The sequence below is a fragment of the Gallus gallus genome, chromosome 1 (genome assembly GCF_016699485.2).
Source record: "Gallus gallus isolate bGalGal1 chromosome 1, bGalGal1.mat.broiler.GRCg7b, whole genome shotgun sequence".
Lineage (NCBI taxonomy): Eukaryota > Metazoa > Chordata > Aves > Galliformes > Phasianidae > Gallus > Gallus gallus.
The window spans coordinates 100,817,137-100,831,870 of record NC_052532.1 but is presented as its reverse complement, the minus strand read 5'-3'; the positions used below and the strand labels follow the sequence as shown (position 1 = coordinate 100,831,870).

The window sequence follows — 14,734 nt, the reverse complement described above, 5'->3', positions numbered from 1 at the left end:
CTGGCGTCTCTTTTGGGGAAGGGTCTTTATTAACAAACAGTTCCTTATAAGCACTTGTAAAGAGGAATGCTTAATTAAAAACAAAAATGAACTCTGTATCAAAGCAGCAAGAAGAGGAAACCTCAAGCACAATGACTGCATAATTACTCACCAAAACAAATACTGAGGATGAACACAAAATGGATTAACTTTTGCAAGAGAAGCAATTTATACTGCAGCATCACAAATTTTCTGTTAACCTGAAGAACTGTATAATATGTAGAACAACAGAAGAAATAGGATTTTGCTATCTCGGAAGGTATCCATTTCATTCACTCTAAGTCAGTGTCCCCAGACACTGGTAAAAACTAGTGAAGCCTATTCTGAGCGTTGTATCACTATACATAGTAAAAGGGGAGCATTTTGTTTATTGCTTATTTATTTATTTACTAAAGCAAAGCTAATTAAATTTAAGCCTTTCACCCTGGACAGCTTTGAAAGGTTACGGAAAGAAGAACCCTTTTGTTTTCGCATAATAACATTGTCAGTTAAACTCCTCCCTTGTGATGAAATTAGGAGAGGGAATATTTGGCTCTGGTAGATAATTATGACATTCATAAGCTCTCAACACAAGGGGGCTGGGAGAGGGGGCTGCTGTCAGCCACTTGTTTTTCAAACCGCTTCGATTTCCTGAAATGGAACAAACACATCACAGTTTCCTCGCCTCAGTCTTAGACAACAGCACTTCACACTGAAGAAGCTTCAGTCATTTCTCATGACATCTACTGCAGCTACATACTTAAAAATACAAACCCTCAGCCTAACATTTGCTGTGTTGCTGAAGCAAACGATCCAAATCCCATTACCGGGTTTTTCCTTAACCATCCAAATTCTTCTTTATCTCCACTTCAACATAAAGGAAAAAAAAATAGCAATTGTCATACATCAAGAGGATAAGCCCCCAGAGAATTTGGAACAGTCTCTAAGATTATTTGAATTGTTTCAAGATAAGTCAATATTACTTGGAGGAGGTGCCAAGAAATAAAATAATACAGAAAGCAATGATAAATCCCTGACCAAGGCTGTGCTTATCTTCAAAGAAATCACTGCAGAACATCCCTCTCCCCTACCACCCTAAAAGGCAATACCTTCCATATGCAGATGTTTCTCCCACTTGTATTTATGACCCCTCACTGTGCATTGAGGCTGCGTGACTATTTCCACAACTTCTCCAAAAATTCTTCCCACCTTGAAACAATTGTGCTCCATTCATTAGGGCAAAAATTCAAAAAGGACTATTTCATTGTGTTGACACTTGTGACTTACTATCAGTATTAGATTTACTCAGATTTCATCCTCTTCTACTCATCTCTCTACCGTATCCGTCTCGCTATCATTTCTAGAACTCTGCTTAACGGCATCTCGAATTACACTCCATTATTTAACTCCTGACATTTGCAACAGGAAGACACCGAAACTAAGCGATCTTTCCACGCTGCAGCAATCACACTTCGCAAGCCAGCCTTCTGCCGTTCCTCCGTTAGAGGAACCACAGACCACGTTCCTACAACCATTACACTCAGGTAGATCGACAGGAAGACCCAAAAGATGCTTTCCCATTGCCACCCCCAGCGCTAGTTGCGCTGGAAAGCCTGCCTTCTCAATCGCTAATCGGGAAACACGCCGAGCCCGTCCCGAGGTGACAAAAGCAGAGAAGTATTTCTCCGCAAACGGTGAGCAGACAGTGGCGTCTCGCTACTTCACACCGAGACAAAATCTCTGCATGGTAGGAGGTTCGGAAGCAAGTACATCGAAGGTGGAGACGTTCGGAGCTGCGGTCTCAACACCTTCAGGCTGAACCCCACCCCCGCTCCCCACCACCCCGCCCAGGCGCAGCGGGCAGCACCGCCGCTCCGTGGGTCGCCCGGCGGTGTCCAGCCGAGGCTCCTAGCAGCGGTCCGCCGCCCCTCTCCCCTCCCCCCCCCCCGCCAGCTCGGCGCCCCGGAGCCCAGCGCAGAGCAGCGCCCGGGGCCGACGACCGCGCGGCGCCGTGGAGCTTTGGCGCCCCCTGCTGCCGAGCGCCGGCACGGCCCGAGGGGCGCTCCCCGCCGCTCCCACGCGGAGCTCCGCTCGCACCGAGCGCTTTTTTTTTTTTTTTTTCCCCTTTTTAATTATTTTCCCTGACACCTCCTCCAAAAAAAAAGAAAAAAAAAAAAGCCACAAGCTGCCGCTCGCCCTTCCCACGGGCGCTGCTCGCTGCTCCCAGGTGCTCGGCGGCTGCCGAGACCAACGCTCAAACTTGCCTGAACAGTTCGGAGCGCGGCGGGCAGTCCTGGCAGAGGGCACGGCGCGCACGGCCGCCTCCTTAGGCGGGGCTGAGCCCCAGGTAACCACGCAGGTGACAGCCACCCATTTCTCTTTTTCCTTTATTAAGAGCACCACCGCTCAGCGCGGGGCCGCCCCGCGCACCTGCCCCCGGGAGCGGCTCCCCGCGGCCGCCTGCCTCCCCGCCCGCACTCAGAACGGAGCCCACGCTGCCTCCGCCTCACGCGGAAGCGGATTTCAAAGCGCGATCCCCAACTGATTATTTTTATTATTGGTTTGAATTCCCTCCTATATTTATCTCCGAAAAAAAATAAAAAATAAAAAAGAGGCGCAACCCGGAGCGGCGAAGTGCGCGGAGCGCCTCGCAGCTTTTCCCCCCTTCTCCTCATAAGCGATTCTCTCCGCGCCTCGAAGACCGCTAGGAAAGGGAGGGGCGAAGGAATGGAACAACTTTGAGATCCGCTTTAATTCGGCTCCCGGGCGACACGCCGCTCGGATTTTTCCTCCTTCCCCAGCTGCACGCTAAGCTGAGTGACGGAGCGCGGAGACAGCGTAGCAGCGATAATTCGGAGACGAAAATATATATATATATATATATATATATATGTATGTATGTATAGAAAATCCCGCTCCTACCTTGCCCACTACTGAGGAGCAATCCGAGCAGGTACAGAAGCAGGAGGCTCATGTTCAGCAGCTGGCGCCGGCGGACAGTCCCAAGTTGGAGATGCTCGCAGCCCACACCGCACAGCGCCGCCCGCCAACTGCTACCCGCGCTGCGCCGCGCCGCACTATATCGGGAGGCAGCGGCACCGCGCAGGAGGCGGGCACAAGGCGACCCGCGCGGATCCGTCCGCGGCACAGGCACGGCCTCATCACCACCGAGCGATTCCTCCGCCGAGCTAAGTGGCGGCGGCCAGCCTACGGCTCGCCTGGTTTCTTCCACGCTTGCTTCCCCGCTCGCCGGCAGTCTGGGCACCGTGGCCCCACCGGGGCTGCTCCCGCGCCTGATGGGCGACGGGCAGAGGGGGGCAGTCCACACGGGGCGCCGTGGCATGCGGCGAGGCTCTGCCGCCCTCGGCACCCGGCGCTGAGCGGCAGAGGCAGCGCGCTGCGGGACGCTGTGCGGATGGCTGCGCCTCGCCGCCGCGTTTTCAGACCGCTGTGTGGTCTGCTGGCCCTCGCATGTTTTGAGTTTTGTTAGTACAGAGGGGGAGAATGCCTCTGCTATTCACGGCTGTGTAGGAAAGGGAGCCAATGAAAAGTAACTCGCTTACCTTTACTCTACTTCTGCGCTGTCTGGCTGAGGATCTTACTTGGTAACAAATAAAAACCCGCTTTAAAGTAAGGAGATGGATTTCCATCCAGAGGTAATTCTTTGCCTCGCATTAATTAAGCCGTGGTCTCCAGAGCAGCTTCTATAAATTTGCAGCCGTGCCACCTGTGTGATACGTGAGAGGAGACAGAAGGGGATTTATATTAATATCGAGCAGTGCTAGCAGTTAATAAAAGATTAATCCAAATTAGTGTACCCCTAATAATTTTTTTTTTTTGCCCTTTTTTCAACAGGATTTGGGTTTAGGGAGGGGAAGGGAGACAAATCCCTCAGCTTGAGTCTTGCTGCGCAGTAGTCTTACAGAATTATGAGATGTAGGAGGAAGAAATGATACGCTCAGCAGGTCTTGCTGGGATGAACAAGGCACACAGTGAAACTGGAAGCCCTTCCTCAGGAGAGGACGTCTTAGGATACTTAGAGATATGCACCGCAAGTGCTGGTTGAGGGCTCTCTGCCATTTCTTGGTGAATCTGTGGGATGTCCACCAGGACCTTATGGCTGGACGACATCACAAGGAACCCTGCTCTTCAAAATAAAGCTGTTTTCAGCCTACTATAAAATAAACAAATTAGTTTTCAAGTACCTGTAAGCTGGCATGGAACTCTAATTCCTCATGTAGTTTTGGAAGTCCAAAATGAGTTAGCTTTGGTTAAAACTTTGAGGTGACAAATGGATTTCTACTTGGGAGCCATTCTGCTGGATGTCTTGCAGACACTTCTGGTGAGGGTCCTTAGCCCAGGTTCAGGAAGGCACAGTGAAAGGAGGCTTTTTGGTCACTGTTTTCCCATCAGATAAAAATAGTATGTCAGCCGCAGTGCCCAACTGCAGAAATAGACATCATTAATGAAGCGATACAGAAAGATTAAATGAAGTGTCATTCAACAACCTTTAAGGAAATGTAAATGTTACTGGACAGAAATCAAGAAACCTTCACTGTGAAGTAGGCAAGATGCTATTGTCAAATTTATCTTTGGTTTCAATGTGTTTGAAACATTACCATCCAGCAGATGTGCAACAAATACAGTATTATCCCAGACAACCAGTCTGCTTTAGTTCAAGGCAGAAGTAATGCAAAAGCACCTTGGTCTCCACGTGTATGTAGACATGAAATCAATATACAGCAGGCATCCCACAGACAATGTAGAAGGAAGCATGTAAACTGTATTCCCGTAAGAACTACACATAATAGAAAGAATGCTATTGTGATAAATCTTCATCGCTGAAGGAAGAGGCAGCAGCTGGTTCATCCATCAGTAGACACACAGGTCCAGAGGCAGCAGCTGTTTTGTCCAACAGTAGACACATAGGTCCAGGTGTGCTCATATATATCATCTCTTACCTGGTGGATGTGTTGCAGGGATCCTAAGACTACAGAGTGAACGGCAGGAGAGGAGATAGGGGCAAAAAATATGTAAGTATTCAGGGTTTCGTTATTTCTTACTGAAAACTCATTTTTTACAGAAGAAGGATTTAAAAAAAAATGTATCACACTGAACCAGAGCAGCAGATCATGTTGAGGTCATACAATCAGAGACTTGAAAGATGCAGAAAAAGTGTTCAGGTTTTCTGCCATCCTTATCTGTATGGCTCTATAATCTATCTGTGACCATACATTAAATGAACCAAAAGATGAGCATTTCAAAGTGCTGTAAAACACTAATCCGTGTCGATGATATGCCTGTAATGCTTGCCATTCTTTGTATAATGGTATTTTTCTTTAAAGAGAATGCTGTTTACTGGGGGGAAACCTGACAAGGAGTTTTCTGGCTGTGTTTAAACTAGGGAATTAGAAGACATTTATGGATACAGCACATGTATAACAAACATAGAATCGGATAGGTTGGAGACTGCCATCAGACACGATGACAAAAAACAAGTACATTTTCATGCTATGATTATTTTAGAACTACCACATCAGAAATCAGCTGCACTGAGCAGCATCTCCTATGAATTGCCAAAGGATGTATCTTCAGGAGGAGGATTCTACCCAGGTGGATATTTCAAAGGTGAGGGCATTAACTTTGACAGGTTCTTGAAGCAAATTAAAATACAGAGACTGAAAAGCCTTGCTGGAAGAATCTCAGAGAAAATAAGGGAAAATATTGCATAATATTACACACATATTTGATTAGTACTGTAGATCTACTTGGATCTATACCACACTCAGAATCGAAGCGATATCTGTAAAATCCATGGCTTTTTCTTACATGCAATATTCTTTAGCTTTCATCACTGTGCTGTCATACACACCTTTTCTACTAAAAAGTTTTACTACCTGTGAAGTTAGCAAAAAGATAGAAAGATACCAAGAATGCCCTTTTCCTCATGTAAGTTACTTGTTTAACTCAGAGTGATTGCCTATACAGTAGCCTATCACCTGGTATGAATAAATGTGTCTGAAATGGACTATGGCAGAAAAGCTGTTTTAAGCTTTCATCACTGCATTTAAGTCAGTTTAGAGGTGCTAGGGATCCGTAAACTTGCTGTGACTGAACTTGTTTATAAAGACCCATCTCCATGGTGTTTTTGCAGTCTAAACAGGAATAGCAAGGATTACTTTATTTTTAAATTGATTGATGATTGCATGTTCGATGCAAATGTAATTAAATAGAGAAATTTAAATCTTAGCAATGATTTCATAATGGATATTTATACTGAAATACATGTTTCCCCATGGACACCCAAGTTGCCAAGGGATCCATCTGGATTTGCCTACTTGTCTTAAACTGAATTGATAAGGAAGTGACTTAAAGTTAGTTGAGTTTTTTGGGGCGTCATAGGTTCGTGCCACAGTTACAAAGCAAACAAACAAAAAGAAGTAGCTGGTAAACAGCAGAAACAGAATGCTCTAGAGCAGCCATTAAATGTTTTCTGGACGGGAAAGGAGAGAGAAAAGGAAAAGACAAAAAGAGAAAAAAGAAAACGACAACCTTCTCACAAACTTAGTATCTTGCGCTTGCAAGAAAATGCCTTCTGCAGACATTTAGGGTAATTTTCAGAGGTGCTCATTGAACCAAATTGCTGATCATCTCCAAAGTGAGTAATTATGCCAAATAGAATGCGTTCCTACGAACGTTGAAAGCACAATTAAAGTGGCACTAGGATAAATTATACAACAGTGAATAACAGCATTGTTGTGGTGAGGAAATGATGCACAATAAACAAAAGGCAGTTTCATAAGTGTTTGCACCACTATTATGTTTCAAGTTCTTAACATCTTATAAAGACTTTTATAAAGATCTAAAATTACTACCGTTTTGGATTAAAATTTTATGAGAAAAAGTAAAAAAAAATGTTTCTATTCTCTTTCAAGTGGCTTTAAATAAAGAATTCTCCTTCCGTTAGAGAAACATAAAAAGATCTTGAGATTACTCAGATGCTAAGAAGAGACTCATGGATTTTGTGTAAGGAGGATAAATTCCTTTACCACTCTTAGAACTGAATAATGACAAGTGCCTGTGTGAAATTATTTTTCCAGGTAAGATGACTGCTTAATTCTAAAAGATAGCAAGGTTGCTTGAAGTACAGTGTGCTAATTTGATTACAATATAAAACATTGTGCTGACAAAAGAAATCAATACAATGAATTTATATGTCTGAGGGAAATACTGTAGTGCAGCAAAAGTAGGAGTTGAGAGATCAGAAAAGGTAGCTTGTCTGAATTCTAGAGGTAAAAGTTTTGTGCCTTCAAGGTTACCACATTTCTAGATGTATGACTTTATTCCTTGTCTCCCTCAGACACTCAAATAGCCATGGACTCTCAGCAGTCACTGTCAGCTTCAGATGTGTGGGTGGGGTCAGGGAGACTTTGATTATTTCACCTGAGAATGAAGCTGCCTCTGCTAGGGATGGTGTTCCACTTGGCTCAAGTGTAACTACTCTCATATTCAGCAACACGGCATTCGTGTACTTTACCTCTGTTATGGTTTGCTTATTATCTACAATCACTTCTGCCACCTTTTTTTTTTTTTTTTTTTAATTAAGTAGACATTTCTTCATGAATATTTTATTACGGTGGCATTGAAGGTGAGACAACAACAAAGTTTGTTGACCCTAACCAAGATGTACAGAAGATATTTCAGTATATGGAGTAGCAAAGAAAGGTTTTCTACATGGCAAGAGTTTGAACAACGGATGATTTTAAAGTGATTATGTATGCAAAACACAAACCACTGTTCTATGACTGTGGAACTTGTTTCCAGAAGTGCTTGGAAACTTTATCAAGAATTTTGCTTTGGGGATGACTTTTTTCTGTTTTTCAGGAAAAATTCTTTTTTTCCACATTAACAGTGTGGTACATCAAGATTATGGAGCAGTTGAACTTGTATGCACTAAATATTCTCAGGGTAGGGAACACTAAGTTGGAGAGATATTGAACTTAAAACAGGATAGCAAAGAAAAAAAAAAAGTCATATAAGACATATTGATTAGAAAAATACTGAAATTAAAAGTATCTAAAATAACAGGGTACTTGATTTCACAACACATTTGCTTGTACCTTTTTTATAATCTGTTTCTTCTGCATAGATATAAAGCTATAAGTAAACAACAGCACGAAAAATAAATTTTGAAAGAGAATTTTTCTACCAAATTTAGCAGAGCTAACATTTGTCTGCTTTTGAGATTACATGAATAACTATTCTGATGTGATGGTCTGTAATTTCAGAGGCGTTATATCTGTGAGTTTTATCACACAGGGGAGCCTGTTCCATTGGATTACCAAGCTGAAAACTTGAGAAAAATCCAGCTGAAGACTGATCTTAAAAATATATGAAGGCTTAAATTTTCCTAATTGTCTCTAATGTGAGCAGACCTCAACCTTTGCAGATTTGACTCTGTGAAAGCACAGTTACATCTTTCTACTGAAATGCTTGTAAAACAAGGCCCTCAAACATGGTCTAGTTTCCAGGTGTTCCAGTTTCCGTTTTCAGGTACACACGATGCCTACGCATATATTCAGACTCTTTAAACTTGATCTGTTCAACAGTGATAGTTTATTTGTGCCTCAAATCAGTTGGAAACACAGGAAATGAGATGAATACAGAGAACGGAACTCAGGTCATCCTTCTAGCAATTTCTGCCGTAATTTAGATTCAGCATCAAACATTATTTTTTTTTAAATTGTAGGTGGAAGCATCTAAGCTTTAGATAAATTCCTTGAAAATAAAAAGAACATTTAAAAATCTCATAGTTGCCACCAATAGCACGCTGCTGTAGAATACTTACATTACAGCATTTTTTTTTTCAACAACTGTGCCAATAACACTGATGAAGTCATCAGTTATGTTTTTGACAAGCAAGAGAAATCAGTGTACTGTATGTACTGCTGCTCTGTCTTGTACTTCATAGGAGAAAGAAGGGGCGGAAGGTCTGAGAATGATCAGTATTTGTTAGAGGAATGAGAGCTAGAAAGGGAGGAATATTATATAAGGCATTGATAATTTTTTAAAATATTTTTCTCTAGGGCTTTGTGTTTATTTGTTTATCTTTGCAAATCAGCAGAACATAGCCAAAACCTGTATCAAGAATTCAAAACTGTTTTGGGACTGGATTGTTCCCTATACTTTCAGAAATACAGGGAAGTAAAACTAATGGGAGGTATATGGAAATAAAGACTTATATGTAACTCCATAGCACTGTCTGCTTTTAACCAAGGGTACTGATAGAAGTAAAATTTATTTTTGAATTAAGAATATCCCTGTTTGTTAGTAAAGTTCTTAAAGGATCCTACTAAATTTTGGTAAAAGTTTAATTCACAGAAGTGATGAGAAATTTACAGCAGTGACAACGCAAATGGATGGACACCAATCTGATCAGGAACAGCAATGTACTCTCAGCAAAGAAGGCCAAGAGCCTCCAGCAGCATTAGGCAGGGAGCTGCCAGCAAGCCAAGTGAACATTCCCCTCAGCTCAACTCAGATGAGACACATCCAGAGTGCTGGGTCCTTTGCTGAGATGATGGGATATACTGGTGTGACTCCAGCACAGGGCCATAAGGATCCATTAAGGGCTCAGAGCATGTGATATGTGATGGAAAGCCAAGAGAACTGGGAGTACATGGCCTGGAGCAGAGGAGACTCAAGGGGATTTTATCAGTGTGTGAAAGTGGAGGACAGAAAAGATGAAGCCATTCTCTCTTTGTTTGTGCCCAGTGATGGGGCTATGTGCACAAGCTGAAATGTAGAAAATTTCATTTCCTATGTTTCTTCAAATTACATTCCTTCAAACTAAGAAAAATCTCTTTTTCTGTGAAGAATTTCCAACACTGTAACAGTATGTCCAAGAAACTGTTGAAATCTCATCCGTGGAGCTGTTGAAAACGTGACTGGACATAGCCTTGGACAGTCTGATCTGTCTGACCCTTCTTTTTCAGTGGTGTTGGATCAGAGGATCTCAGGAGGTTCCTTTCTGCCTCAAAGACTCAGTGATTATGTGACTATCATATGATTCCTCAGATACAAGAGAAATAAAGCTTTAATTCTTTCTGCAGTAGTTTCCTTTCTCTTAGCATCCTGGTTGCCTCGGGAACCTTTCCCCCCTATTGTCTGACTTCTATGAAGCTACAGATAGCAGCCATGTGGGGTGTTAAGAGGCATTCTTAGTTTTTTTTTTTTCATTTACATTATTTGCCAACTAAATCTCCACTTGAAAACATTTAAGTACAGGAAACATGAAAGTGTTTATTCCTTTTTTTTTTAGTTCTTAATAGAATCCTTGTTGTGAAATTACAAACAGTAGTGTATATAATGATCAGCGTGAGCTCTTGAGTTGCCTTTTGTACATACAATGAGTTTGAAAAATAATAGTAATTATTAATAAGCTCCAGGAAAACTGGCAATTATTAAGGGGAAAAAAAAAAAAAGTAAAGAAATAGGAATTACTCTGATTCAGTCTAGTCATACTATGTATTAGGAGTGTCACTTTAAAAAGTTACCCTTATCAGTTGAGGTTGTCCATAGCATCAATACTGAAATAATTTGGGGAGTCTTTTAGCAGACTTATGAGATATCAGAACCAATATCCAGTACTTTTTGTTTGCTTTCTTGAGATACCTCTAACTAGAGTAGTTGCTCAGTTCACTGATGGGGTAGGGCAATCAGCCTTATTTCGTGTCATGTATGCTGCTGTACAATCAAACTATTTTCAGGGTGATTTTCAGGCCAATAGTTACAGTCAATCTTCACAATGATATCGATATCACAATTCATTTTCATTATTTCTATGTATTGTTTTTTTAATTTTCCCACTTTTTTTTTTTCCTTAAGCTCTTTGGATGAGTCGTTTATTGTCCTCATGGTATTTTTCTTTAGTGGTCCCTATTATAATGTTGCTTTAACATCCTTTGATACCCATAAAATATATAATTTGACTGCTACTTGTGATTGCGGTTCATGTTTGTTCTTTATTTTTTAATTCTGCAGATCATGTTTTGGCCAGACTTTAATATTGGCTGGGTGCAGAAAATGTTTTTGTGCCCCAAGTTATCATCTGCAGTGCTGAAATGGCTACTGAACTGGAGCATGCACTTTTTAAAAAAACTTTCTGATGGCCTCAGGATGCAAAGAAGCATCTCCTTACTCTATAACAAAAACAGACAGGAAGCTCACTGAACCGACATTTATAGAAGATAGCATGGTGATTTTCATACAGCTCCTGCTCACATGTTGGAGTAGCTGTGTAGCACATGAATGCGTAAAAAGTACATTAGAAGTCTTAATTGGCCACAATATAAACATTTGTCAAAATATTTTAATGAATATTGCAACTGTGTTTGCTAAAATCTGATTAATAGTACACATGACTTGAAGCCAAACTTCCTGTTAATCACACTTCATTTATTTAAATAATTTCAAAAATCCCCATTCCAACAGCTGGTAATATATTGTACAATAGCACTATTACTTAAAAAAATAATAATAATTACCTTTCCTGGTTATTTTATTGCTCTTGCTTTCAGCATTTCTTTTTGGGAGTCAGCTTGATGGAGTTATTTTGGATCAATGTTTTAATTCTGTTCTAAATGTGATTTGGAAATATTGGTCTGGATTTTGATTTCTGTGATCAAGCAAAACCTCCTGTGGTCCACAGTGTGATTTCAGAATTTGTGCTACTCAGTAAAAAAAAATTTGCAGAGCTGAGAGGGGCCTTTTAATACATAACTATTTCTACTAGTGCCAACAAAGCATACATTCTCTGAGGGATCCTCTGCCCTCAGAAGCTTTTAAAAGAAAAAGAAAAGGGATATGTTGGAGAATTTGCTTTTGCTTTTGTCTTTCCTAGAATATTTACAAGAATGTATTACTAAGACTTGTACGTAAAACAATGCACCTCCCTGTTTTCTGAGTACTGGTAGTATACTTGTTTTCTTCTAATTTGTACATTCTTCATGGAAAAAAAAAAAATGGGGGGGGTGGGGGGGGGAGGAGAGCCAAGCAGATACTCCTCTTTTTACATTAGTTTGGAAACATTTTATCTAACTGCTTTAAGTACAAAGTTGTACATCTCTATTTTTATAGCTATACAACTTTAAATAACAAAATAATAGGATTTCTTAAGCAGTACATCCATGATCTATGCACTCTGTAATGTTAAGCTTTTATGCATGTTTGGAACTGCTGCAATATTTTCCCTTAAGTGTCTACAATTCAAACAAAGCAACTGTTTCACTTTCTTGTATGTACTTCTAGTTATATGCTGAGGAGCAAATTACTCTTAAATAACTAAATTTAAGTACTTGCCATCTTAGTGTTTGAAAACCCTCAAATGGGAGAAGAGATACGCTTCCCCTTGCAAAATAACACTGATTCACTTGTAGGAGGGAGGTACTCTTAAACAGCTTAAGAAGGAAATGGTCCTTTCACATGATTCTAATCGTTGTCAGGTTGTTCTTATGAGTTTTAATCCTGGAATATGGAGTTCAGTAGACTACATCTGGTTCATGAGAAAAGTTCACTTTACATGTTTTCTCTCTTTTCTAGCTTGAGTAGCATACTTGTAGTTTGCTTGGAATACAATTGCAAATTATGCAAGCAAAAACATACAATTAGGTTGGAAAGGCCCTCTGGAGCTCATTTAATCTGTCTACCCTTTTCTACTTCAAAAGTGATAATTTTAAAATCAGATTACTTAGGACTTTATCGGTGCTACAGAGGGATTGACATTCTTCTGAGTAGCAAACAGAAGGCATGTCCAAGGCATTCAATAGAATTATACTCTTTTAACTAAGAATCAGAAGAAGGCTGTTGTGCTCTGCATTGGCGGAAAGGTATTCTCGAATTTTTGGGGGGTTTTTGGCTGTAAAGAGATGTGAATTTTGAAACATGTAAACACACTGTCTAATGTAGAAACAAAGGAATTGCCACAGTAACAGAAAATTTGTCCCTTTATTCTCTGCTGTTTATACAGCTGTAGTCAACTCAATGGATGACCTCCAAGCCAGAAGTTGATAGCCTGGTATATGGCTATTACAAAGGCAATAGCTGATAATTAAATAAATTCTTGAAAGATTAATTCATTTTAAAAGTCTCTTTGTGTTTTCAGCTTTTGCAAACCTTTATGACAACAAGGTTGACAAAGTTGTACACAAAAATATTTCCTTTATTCATTCAGAATTTTCATAAATCAAATTCTACCAAATATAAATAGCATCACACATAACATTATCTTTAAAGCCTAACTTTAACTCTGATTTATAATGCCTTCCACTATATTGTATATGTTAATGCAAGGGCAGTATACTTTCTCTTTTCTGAAACTACTTGTGTTTTTAAATTGACCTATGAAAAATCAAAGGTATACATACTGATAAAATAGTCAGATTAAAATTAACTCAAACAGCATCATGTTAAGTAAGGTTGATTATTAGAGGGTATCTGGAGGTATGATAGTCTGACAAACAGGAAACGAGCGCTCCAGAATTATGATCAAAGAGAAATCCGCAACCATATAAAAGGAGTCTGACTTTTTCAAAATGCAACAGTCTTAGCTGAGGTATTTTTTAACTTTTTAAAATCAGGAAAATATTTTTATAATTGTCAAGTTAAAGAGAAAAAAACAGCTTATAAGATAATTAGATTAGATGAACTTTATTAAAAAATTGATATAAGAATGTTATTTCAATAAAACAGATATAAAACTTAAATAAAAATAATTTATTTCAATTAACAGTATTAATTGGATGCCTTACATCTACAAAATACTATAATACACACTTTGGCCACAAAAACTTCAGACTGGCATGTAGAATAGCTGGAACACTCCATCTTGTTTTAGGCAACAAAAAGGACACAGTACCCAGCATTCATGAGGATATAGCAACCCAACATAATTTCAGTGCCTGTGTCTGATTCAGTAAATGGGCATTTAACCGAATGTGATTTATGCAAATGAAAACTTATCTTGGTTCCAGGGTATAAATTCATTTTAAATGAAAAGTTGATATTTTGATTTGAAACAAACAAACAAACAAACAAAAAAACCAAAAACCTAAATCAACTGCACAATGAACGTTATGGGGAGAATTCGGTATATCCTTGTTGGGTCGTAATCTTTAATATACCGTCTTTCCTCTGAGGAATAATACGACAAAGAAAAAAAATAGATACTTTTCATTTCAACGCACTGTCCAGAAATGAGATCCCATTTGCAAGGACAGTTTTTATTGTCAGAGATGAAAGAAGCAGGAAGAAAATAATAGTCTATTAAAACCAAGTTCTGTTTGCATTTTGTCTGCTTGTGCCCTACAGCTGATTTTAACAATTCTTAACATTACAAGTGAATAAGTCTACTCCTCTACTACATTCATCTAATCAAAGAGATTAATAAATTATAAAGAAACAAACATAATCAAATCTCAAATTAGTGATGGTGAGGGGGAGAAAAAGAAGCTGCTGCAAGATATGTGGTCTTCAATTCTTGAGTAAGAAAGTGCATCTGTCACTCACTGTTGGGGTGATTTTCAAGAAAGTTCCCTAGTCATGCACTGCAACATTGTTTTCCATCACACAAGATTTTAACATCCTGCTTTAAGGGCACTCTTCAATTATCAGTTATAGGAACGATCTGTTGAATTCCCTGAACTATGTGCTGAATGTT

General features: G+C 40.0%; 1 protein-coding gene across 2 annotated transcripts in view; it reads right to left on the bottom strand.

Annotated features, from left to right (window-relative positions):
• NCAM2 (neural cell adhesion molecule 2) overlaps positions 1 to 3,461 on the bottom strand; it is a 262,883-nt gene extending 259,422 nt beyond the window's left edge. For both annotated transcript variants that reach the window (XM_425540.8, XM_025144886.3), the window contains exon 1: positions 2,941 to 3,461. In XM_425540.8, the coding sequence (XP_425540.7) occupies positions 2,941 to 3,361 (421 nt within the window). In that variant the 5' untranslated portion in view covers positions 3,362 to 3,461. The remainder of the gene's footprint in view (positions 1 to 2,940) is intronic.
• Between the last annotated feature and the right edge of the window lie 11,273 nt (positions 3,462 to 14,734).